This window comes from Rhamphochromis longiceps, linkage group LG15 (assembly GCF_057381845.1).
Source record: "Rhamphochromis longiceps isolate RC_006_pf linkage group LG15, R_longiceps_female_GT1.1, whole genome shotgun sequence".
NCBI classification, from domain to species: Eukaryota; Metazoa; Chordata; class Actinopteri; order Cichliformes; family Cichlidae; genus Rhamphochromis; species Rhamphochromis longiceps.
Genome location: NC_140571.1, coordinates 23813688 through 23824665, shown reverse-complemented (window position 1 = coordinate 23824665; position 10978 = coordinate 23813688). Strand labels below are relative to the sequence as shown.

The following is a 10978-nucleotide window of genomic DNA, read 5'->3' as shown; positions in this document are numbered from 1 at the left end:
TCATTTTGCATTAAAATAAACAAATAATAAAAAATAAATATTAACAATTAAATAAAAAATACTGTTAGGACTTACTAACAAACAGTGTTATTATTACACCTGAAAAGCATGAATTCTGGGATCTCCAAAAGTTGATTCTGTTCATCTGGTTGTAGCGTTTTCAGTGGGAGAAACGTTTCGTCACTCATCCAAGTGACTTCTTCAGTCTGAGCAGACTGCAGGTTTCCCCAATCTTATATAAGATTTCATACACACACTCAACACACACAATGAAACTACACGAAATGAGTATACCACTAAACTTGAAGTAAAATTATGAAAATTCAAAGAAAGAAAGTATAGAAATACAAAAAGCCTAAATTTAAAACCTAAAATATCAGTAAAGCCTAAAACACAAGAACCTTCACTGTCTTGGGTCAAAAAAGGTTCGGTAATATTAAGGGGAAACATTTGCAACCCGAAGTTCATTCCACTTTTGTGACCTGTCATTAAACAAACAGGTAAACAAATCAATAGGATTGCAACGAGGACTGAATGGATCCAAGTACAAGTGAATAAGATTTATTGAGACTTTTTGGAATAAAGTATAAATGTTATTGTCCTTCAAAATGCCTTATATGTGCTACTTTTCCAGCTTTGTAATATGTAGATTTTGTTGTGTAGCCTCTTATTTGTGATTGTCTCTGATCACTCTGTTTTGTTTCTGACATAACAGAATGAGAGCGAAGCGCTCCATTTATGAGCAAATGAACCTTATAGCAGCTTTATCCAAAAAGCAGTATGGATTTGTGTGGATTGTTATGTGTAGTCAGAAATGTTTTGCATTGATATAAGAGGAATTGAATATCTCATTAAACTCCAAACAACAGATCTGCAGGAAAAATATCAAATCATAAGTAAAGAAATATTAATACTTAAGCAAAAGACACAGCAAAAGTATGTCTCTTTCTGCAATTTCACACATATCTGTTATTGTTTCAAGCTGTTGATGGTAGCATAGATGTTTAGAGGTTTGGGATAAGAGCAGGGGGAAGCTTTCACCATACTGTAGGTAACTGCTTCATCTTCATCTCTGCCATTTTTTGCCAGAACCTAGAGGTTAATTTACATTGTGATTAGTTTTATAATGTATACAGTCACTTGCCATTTTGTTAGGCTCACCTGTTTGACTGCTCAATAATGCAAATAATCACATAATCATATGTCAGCAATTGTGCATTTGCTAAAATAATGTAGTAGTTTTTTGTCGACATGGTCAAGGTGATTTCCTGAGGTTTACACTGAGCATCAGAATGGCAAAGAAAGGTAATTTAATTGATGTAGCATGATTGTTGGTGGCGGACAGGCTGCTCTGAGCCATTCAGAAACTATTGATGCACTAGGATTTTCCTTTATAGACAAAAGTCATTAAAAAGAGAGGAACTCCACTGAGCAGCAGTTCTCTGAGCAAAAGGCCTTGTTGATATGAGAGGTCAAAGGCCAGTTTGCGTCTAGCTGATGGAAAGGCATCAGTAACTCAAATAACCAATTATTAAAACCAAAGTAACCAAAACAAAAATAGAAAATTGGAAAAATGTTGGCTGTTCTAAAGAGTCTTAATTTGTGCTTTTAAATTTGAAAAGCAGGGACTTTGGTTTAAACAAAAGCATGGCACCATCCTGTTTCAGTCTGGTGGTGGGTATATTGATGTGAGAGATATTCTGATCTTGGGCCTTTTCTTTATGCCAAAGCCAAACTGTTGTTGCTGACCATGTCTTTTTTCTTTTTTTTACCCATCTTTTGATAGTTGCTTCCATCAGGATAATGTGCCATGTTATCCAGCTCAAATCACCTCACATTTGTTTCTAGAATAAGAAATTGGGTTCAGTGTACACCTTTGGGATGTGGTGGAGTGGGAGATGTCATCAAGGCTCTGCAGCAACAGTGTGATGCTATCATTTAAATATGAATCAAAATTCATGAGGAATGTTTGCCACTAAGAATTAAGGCAAAAAGGGGGCCCAGCTATGTAAAAGCAAAGTGTACATAAATCTGCCCGGTCCATGTAATTGATAACAATAAGGTTACCAAAGTTTTAGTAGTACTCTTGGTGAAGGTGATGGAGGCATAGCGAACAGCATCTTCAGGATCAGCCGACACAGAGACAACAACATAATGATTGCTGGGTTGATTCCACACTTCAGAGAGGAAGCAGTGCATAACTCTTTGCTATTACAGAGAGCTGAATAGTTGTGAAAGCAGACTGAGTCAGTATAAGGTCATTTTTCTGTTTTCTTCTTCTCTTTTTAAAAAAGAAATTGGATATCATCATAAATTAAAAGAAAAAAATTGCTGAATTTATTTTAATTTAATAAAACATTAAAAGATAAAATACAATTTTAAGTTCGCATGTGCTTAGTTTATCCCAGATTGGGATACAAAAAGTCTTTAGCAGTCATAGCCTATAACAAGCTTATAATTAAAGCAAAACTTACAGTGGTTTCCCTGGTCTGCAATCTGTTTTCAGAAAAAGAGAAACCCACTTAGAGTCTTCAGGCTGCTTAGATATTTTTATTTATAAAAGGTTCATCTTGTGGAGGCTCTTACCTTTAAATTTCTTCCACTGGATGGATGGATGGATGGATGGATGGATGGATATAACAAGAACTACACATATTAGGAGTGCTACTACACCCACTAACGCAGCAATCACCTTCCCCCATTCTGAAGAAAAGGACAACATTTAAAAAAATTTCCAGTTTCTGTTCTGTTCATTGGCTAAAAATAAAGTAAATTTTTGTTTTGTTTTGTTTTTTTCCAGGCAAAGAAATGTTTAATCATCTTCTTGTGAGTAAAGAGATTCTTGTTGAGCAACAACATGATGTAAGACTTAGATGTGACTTAGAACATTAACTTTTAATAGGAAATGTGTCAAAATACAACATTTGAATTTCTTGGAAGGACAGTAGCAGAGTTTATATCAATACTGATTATTCTATATGGAAATTACTTGGATTACAAATTGAGACGAAGAGCCCAATGACCACATTAACTTATATAGAGAGTCATCAGTACACAGGAGTACAGGAACTGCAATATTTTTAAAATTAAAAAAATAAAATAGAAACGAATCAAAACAAATACCAAATTCTCACCTCTTTCCATACCTTCATATTGTCATCATCATCATTTTTCACTTGGCACTTGAATAAATCATAATTCTTTGATGTGTAAACATTATGAGAAGTTGTAAATGTCACACTGGCTGAGCAGGCAGACTGTGACGTCTTCAAGCCTTTGTTATTATTATCAGTGGATTTATCTTCATACAGCCACTTGACTGTGTATCAGCATTGCTCATACATTGACACAGAGCAGGTCAAGGTCACCATGTTGCCTTCTTTACGTTCGCTCACTGATGAAAAAAGAAAAGAAAAAATAAGGAGAATTTTCGGCAGTCCTCAGAGTAACTATGATTTTTACAGTAATATGATGTTGAACTGAGCCGTTTTGAGCTGATAGTATTATGATGGAAATACCCACTGTTAACAGGAAAGAGTCTGTTTATAAAACCTGGACCTTCTTGTTTTCCTGATTTGTTGAACATTCTGCAGGTGTAATCACCAACATCCTCAGCTGTGACATTTATCACCAGCGAACAGTTCACAGTCACACTTAGTCTGGGTGATTTATTCTTAGCATTTGCATGCATCTTCCCATTTTCAAACAGTGTCACTGCGCTCGGCTTTCTAGATGTAGTGAAGAGCCAGGTAGTGCTGTTACATTTTTCCTGATCATCTTTCACATTTCCACAAGACAAAGTGACTTTATCTCCAACTCTGACAGGACAGAGTCCTGAACTTCTGTTGCTGGTAAAATCAGAAACAAATGCAAAAATGATTATATAATATGATTATGATTATAATAATTTTAGATACATCAGTTTTTAAATAGTATTTCTCATTTTGACAAAGAAATTATTTGAGGGGGGCCTGAATGACTAAATAGAATGATACTTATACTATATAGCATCTTTTTTAATTCAATCTTTTTCACTTAATTAAACTGAAAGTGGTTTCTCCCTGGCGACGAAGACACTCTAAACTTGGGCAAACGTTTTGTGTTTACATCTCTTTCAACCAAGTAAAAGTTTGAAATTCTACTTGTAAATGTACACGTATCCTTACCTGATAATTGAAGTATTTGTACCATTAGAGAAAGAAAACATTTGAATCCCTCTGCATTCCACCATTGTGTCTCTTGGGTTTTCTTCTTGTTTGTCACACTGTGTCTAAAAAAGTCCCTCCTATAAAGATATGTACCAGTCATTTCTGTCTACATGATTTTTACTTAAAAGGTAGAAAAGCCAAATGGCTGCTCTCTGGGACTCTAAGTGTCAATAGTCCCATGAATGACTATCCTCCACCTAAAACCGTGGTCCATAAGAAGAAAAATCTTATTTCTGTTATTGAAACAATGGAAACACACACTCTTAATTGTGTGTTTCTTGGCACTATTGCATGTCAAGTTTGAATTCTTCTCTGTATTTTGCTTGCGCTATCTGTGTTCTCTCATTTTCCCCTTTAAACATAACCAGTTGTGTTAGAGCAGCGGTCCCCAACCTTTTTTGCGCCACGGACCGGTTTATGCCCGACAATATTTTCACGGACCGGCCTTTAAGGTGTTGCGGATAAATACAACAAAATAAAACTAGTACCGGTACTGAAAAAAAGAAGATTTATTCATAACACACGTGAAAAGACCCAGGAAAACCGAGTTAACGATAAAAACGATAACAAAATAATGCTGAAAACCGATAAAAACCCTGAAAACCATACATTTCACACCTGAGCCTCAACTCTCGCGACCCGGCATCAAACGACTCACGGACTGGTACCGGTCCGAGGCCCAGGGGTTGGGGACCGCTGTGTTAGAGGACTGCCCATCCCAGGGCCTGGCTCTATTGGATGTGTCTTACTGTTCAACAATTATATTTGATGTAATGCGGAATTTCACTTTGGTCAAAATAGGTGTTCAACAAATCAGTGTGCTTGGTTACCTTATCAGCTTGTGATTTCCATCAATGTGCCACAATGAGTTTGGACCTGCAACCTGATATGTTCTTCGTTCTGGTCTCCGCAAAACTGCTCTAAGGGCAGCTGCTCCAGGATTTATTCGTAACATGCTTGCTCGAACCCTCCTTCGCTGTTCACGTAGTTCACGTAGTTCACGTACTCGCGGGGAGGCTCTGACAGCCTCAGGACCAATTTGTTCATTGCCAGCGACAATGTCCTGCACATGTTCATCCAAGGCACTGTCAGTCAGTTCCGCATACATTGATGCACGGGTGAAATGATACTGTCTGAAATCAGACAAAAAGAACACGAGTATTTTATCACTGCCATAACAACACACTAGTTAGTGCACATTCAAATATACAAATTTTTACAACTTCACAATACCATTTAATTTGAATAAACAGTGAGTGTGTGTCACAAAGTCACACTGGTTTCAAAAGTCACTGACCGTAGATGTCTTCGAATTGTACGAAGTGAAACATTCAAAATATCAGCCATCTGAGGTGCAGTGAATCCACATGACTTCAGGAATGAAAGCTGTTCCCGAGTGATAAGGTAAAGGGATCTACCTCTACCTCTGGTGCCTGGTATCCAAAAGAGCCTGAAAATATAAAAGCGTTTGGTGTATTTGGAAAATAGGTTAAGACAGAGTCATAATTTATTTCACACTTTTGATGAGTCAAGGAATCGACACAATATGTGCTTACCTTGTTGGCCATGCTGAGTAGACAGTTCAACATCCTGAATCAATTCAGCCAAGTCACGCAGAAGTTGATCTGCTGCAGTTACACTGATCAGTCTTCCTCTTGCCCACCGAAGGCTTCTCTGCATTGTCTCCAACCTCAAAGATATCAAAAAATTACTTCTTAATTCATGTTATATTTTCAGGCCATATTCCCCTTAAACATTTTATGCAAGTTAAAATGTTAGATGTTTTCCATCATGCTTTGATCATACCTCCTTAACGCTAACTGTAGCACATCTGGCCCAACATTGTCCATCAGCAGCCGCCGTGTGCAGTCATTAAGAATGTTCTTGCACCTTGAGATGAATATCCTCCAGGCCATACTTTGTACTGTGATCCCACAAAGACAAAAATTGAAATTATTACTTTCAACAGGTTTATATATTTAAATAAATCAAAAATTTCATGTTAGTCTTCTGAAAATTGTGACTGAGCACTTTTGGAAACACTCTGTCATCCCTGTAAGTATTGGGACTGTGAACAGTTATAGAATACATCTGAAATAAATGTCAGATTCTAACAGGTTATAGTTCTGTTAATAGAGCTTTTGAATCTACGTTTCATACATATTTCTATCTTTAATAACAGTATGTCAACGATGTCAACCAATATTTTCATATTTCAAACACACACCCAAGTTAAAAATTTGAATCTCCACATCTTCTACTCTGCATATCTGAAAAATCAGTTTTGATAATGTTACAAATCCATTGTCAAATGTTCCCATCTATGTCATTTATCTTTGTTTATTTTAAATGCTGTCATTAGTTTTTATTTTTTTTCCAACTTATTAACAAAATGAAAATGGTCTACATTGTTTTGTTCACTTAAATAAAACGACATTTTTGTATCGTACTCTGGGTTCTTGAAGACCATGCTGTCTTTTAACTTTATTCTTTATTTTCTGCATATACTGTTTATTATTCATTTCTTTACTCGTTGAGGCTGTTCTCCTGCCATTCTGTGTTCCTAGTGCAAAGTCTGCATTACTGTGTCCTATCTTTAGTTGGTTACTACTTTATATTGTTGACGTCTAGTCTTTTGTGCACTTGCTTTTGCTTCCACTGGTCATACTTGTTTGATTCAATTCACCTGTGTCTTGTTTCTCCCAGCTGCGTCCTCTCTCCCTAATCAAGTATTTAAGCCCTCAGCTTTCCTCAGCTCTTTACTCTGTTGTTCTGTTTCAAGTTGTACACTTTGTTTGTCTACCTTGTGGCTTTCTGTGCATTAGTTTTGGATTCTAGGAACTTTTTAAAATAATCAGTATTATTATCTCTCTTCACTGTGGATTTGCCACACTCATATTTAAGGTCAGTTTTCAGTTCATGGAGTTTGTCTTTCAGTCTGCAGTAGGGCTGCCACGATTAGTCGACTAGTCACGATTACGTCGACTATCAAAATTGTCAACATCGTTTGAAGCTTTGTAAGATCACAAAAGACACAGGAATAAGTAGTAGGATTTAAGAGTGTAATAACGGACGGAAACAGAAGATGGCAGCACTGCATGTACAAGGATGCCAGCTGCCGTTAAACCCTGAAGAAGAAGCTCTGTCCCAGAATTCATAGCGCAGCCCTGCTCAGTTTCCAACAATGGCAGCAGCTAGTTAGTTTTAATGTTACTCTTATTATTCTTTCTGGGTCACAAAATAAACGTTTAACATTTTCAGGCGAGAATGTAGCTGTGTAAACCTCAAATATCTGCTCAGTTTATCAAGACACCACATATTTTCAAAAGCACTCCGACGTTTTCGGAGACGTATGTTACCCACTAGCTCGATAGCTAGCCGGGGGCAAGGCTCACTAGAGCCCGTGAGAACACCGGACTCCCGGCACATCGTTTTCAAACCCACCGCCATCTTTCGCTACTCAGGATAAATATATATAAGTCACTTAGATAAGTTAAAGATGATATTGTTTGGCTTTTTTTAGTATTTTATTTGTTCCTGAGTAAATCTGTTTGGCTGAGATTAAAGTTATAGTTTTTACACAGCTGAATAAACGTCAAGCAGACTGATTATCAGAAGTGTGAGATGCTGGAGAATATACTCTGGTATCCTGTTATATTTTAGATAGGAAGGAGTTTATTTACAACATTAACATTTCAACCCTGACCATAACTACGGATCAGATGAAAAAATCAACATCAATTCAATGTCGTCTTGCTATCTGGGATGGCAGTGCAGTACCGTGTAGCCTAATCCGGCTAATGTAACAAGTGTTATAAAACCGTATTTTAAATAATATAAAGTGGCTAAACTGAGTACCATATTAAAGACCTTATTAACATGCCTCACCTAAAATGGCATTCCTAACGGACCAAGGTTAGCATGATTTTTTTTTTTTTTGCTTACTACAAAGCTAACATGTAACATGCGCTTAAAAGGACAAAGTAATGTTTCGGAATCATCGCTTAGCTTTTAGTTAGCAAAGTCGAACAGTAATTGAGATTAACTAGGGTACTTACGGTCAAATGTGTTTTTTGTTGGTGCAGAGATTTCGCATCACACAACACAAATATGAGGTTAACTGTGATTGGTTACCACAAATTCTGATCACAGGTTGTGGTAAGGGGTGGATAAAAAAAAAACAAAAACCCCACAACCTTCAGTCTTGCTGATCCAATCACAAACAATGTACCTTCTCCCGCCGTACTTTGAATTTTCGGGATGCTATATATGTATCTATATATCTATATATATATATCTGCCCAGCCTTTTGGCGGACTTTTTATGGACAGTCATGTCTAAACGGAGCGCTGCATTTCGACGGAGAGTGTCCTGAATTCGTATTTGAGGTAAGAGACAAACGACTGGAGGTCCATTGTGCGTCAAAACAATGATTTTATTGAAACACATATATGTGGGAAGCCGAGCACGATCACTCAAACAGCATCGATCTTTCCAGAACAATAAATGAGGAGTCATATATATAACATCATGGTTTCAGGAAATATAACGCCCCTTGTGCGTCCAAGCTAGGGATGCACCGATACCACTTTTTTGGAAACGAGTACTTGCATTTCAGTACTCGCCGATACCGAGTACTTAATAAAAACATGATTTAAATTTGCAGGTAACAGCTTTAGTCTTATAATTTAACAAAAAACAAACAAACAAGGGACTAGTTTGGAATTAAGAACATTTATTTAAAATGAAAAGCATGTTGTATGCAACATATTACTGAATAAATAATTATAAAAAAACAAAATTTAATTTTAAATTTGTTCGTCTGTTTCTCTGTTTAGAAGTCTCACTAGCACAGTCACAGCTGGGATGACATCAGAGGCTAGTGCGTCGTAGCTGCTCACTGCTCAAGAGCCCATTGGTGAGCGGTGAGATAGTCAGGGAGTTCGTGCACTCGCTTTTGCTCAATGAGGGACTGGAGCATGTAATACGTGCTGTTCCAGTGCGTCTGTACGTCCTGTTGCAGTCTCTTTATTGGCTGGTTGAGCTGTCCCTGAATGTCCTCGAGGCGGGAGTAGGCTAAGGCGGAATGTTTAAAATGCCCAACTATTTTCCGTCCCACTGCTACAGCATCAGCTATGCTTCTCTGTGCTAATAAGCGTGGGTAAATAAGCGTGGGTAAACTCTTTGTACTCGTTGTTGTGTTGGGATTTTCCACTTCCCCTGCCAGTGGCGGACTCCCTCAGACATCGGTGCGTTGGTGGTTCTTTGTGTCTGGGGATGGGTGTCCAGGTACACACCGGCTCACTCCTTGGCGGCCGCTTATCGGAGCCTGGGGCTCGCTCGGGCCACTTCGGAGGTGGGGTGCCCCCGGCCTCTCGGCCTGGGTCTCGGTCACTCAGGCACAGCTGGCTGCCGGCGGAGCTCACGGGCACGTCACTGCAACTCCCCCTGGCGTCTGCTCCGCGGCTGCTGGGTGAGCCCTCATCTGGGACTCTCCTCAGCTCTTTCTGGGACAGTGGCGCGGCTGCCCCTCTGTTGGTCTTCCTTGGTCTCTTGTGTTCTGGGGGCCTCTGGATGTCTGGAGTTTTGATCTCCTCCATACCTGCTTCATGCCCTGGAGGACGGGGCTGTGGCCCCCCCACACCCTCTAGCAGATCATTACATGAAGGAACCTTTTAAAAAAACAAGCGCGTCCATGCTCACAGGTGTACACACGGGTGATCACACACGCAAACTACACCCTTTTTGGCTCCTACCTCAAAGCACACTGTGTTCTGTTGATCTTATGTGCTGCACAATAATGTTTAATATTTAGTATTTACTGTCATATTCCCATATATCATTGTGATGTTGTTTATTCTATTACTCTTGTTCTCTTCTGCTTGTTTTCTTTTTTCTTTCTCAACAGGTGATCCAGGTGATCGATATATGCTTTTTTTTCTCTGCCCGTTCTGTTGGTTTTTGTTTTTTGCCCTTCTCCCCCGTCCCTCTTCTCACCTGTTTCTCTTTCCCCTTCTTTCCCCCAGTCAAGTCTGTCCCGTATTCAGTAAGTGAAAATAAAATAAACAATAAAAGGTGAATCAAATGGACCATTATGGCAAGGCTGGGATGGTCAGTTTGGTAAAGTAAATCCGTTGGGCATCTTTCTTTGCCTTTAGACAATAATTCTGATGGCAAAAGAGCCAAACGGGACAGGCAAAAAAAAAAAAAGATGTTTCACCTCTCATCCGAGAAGCTTCTTCAGTTCTAAGGTCAAATGGTGGAGAGTCCCAGATATAAACCTAGTGGGAGTATCCCCCCACAGAAGGACAAAAGGACCCCCTGATGATCCTCTAATCGCCTGAGCCAAGGTGTGAAACTGGGTGTGGGTCCCAATCAGCCAGAGTTTCGGGTGAGTTCATTGTGAAACCTGGCCCCACCTTATCATGCGAATTCCTGAGATCAGATGGCCCAGGATGTGAGTGGGCGTTAAGGCGTCTGGGAAGGGAACTCAAAACTGGATTATAGATGGCAGAGAGTTGGTGTCGTAAACCACCGCCTCTGTTCAAAGATGGTCGCTCACAGTGGACATAGATGGCTTCTTTCACTCCTCTTTCAAACCATCTGTCCTCTCTGTCCAAAATGTGAACATTGGCATCCTCGAAAGAGTGTCCTTTATCCTTAAGATGCAGATGGACTGCTGAGTCGTGTCCTGTGGAGGTGGCTCTTCTGTGTTGTGCCATGCGCTTGTGAAGTGGCTGTTTGGTCTCTCCGATGTAGAGGTCTGGGCA

The 10978-nt window shown here is 39.1% G+C and overlaps 1 protein-coding gene across 1 annotated transcript in view; it reads right to left on the bottom strand.

The window, feature by feature from the left end:
• Positions 1–6057: 6057 nt before the first annotated feature.
• LOC146652695 (uncharacterized) overlaps positions 6058–10978 on the bottom strand; it is a 44877-nt gene continuing 39956 nt past the window's right edge. Inside the window, exon 9 of the mRNA XM_085382477.1 lies at positions 6058–6132. Coding sequence (XP_085238603.1) covers positions 6058–6132 — 75 coding nt within the window. The remainder of the gene's footprint in view (positions 6133–10978) is intronic.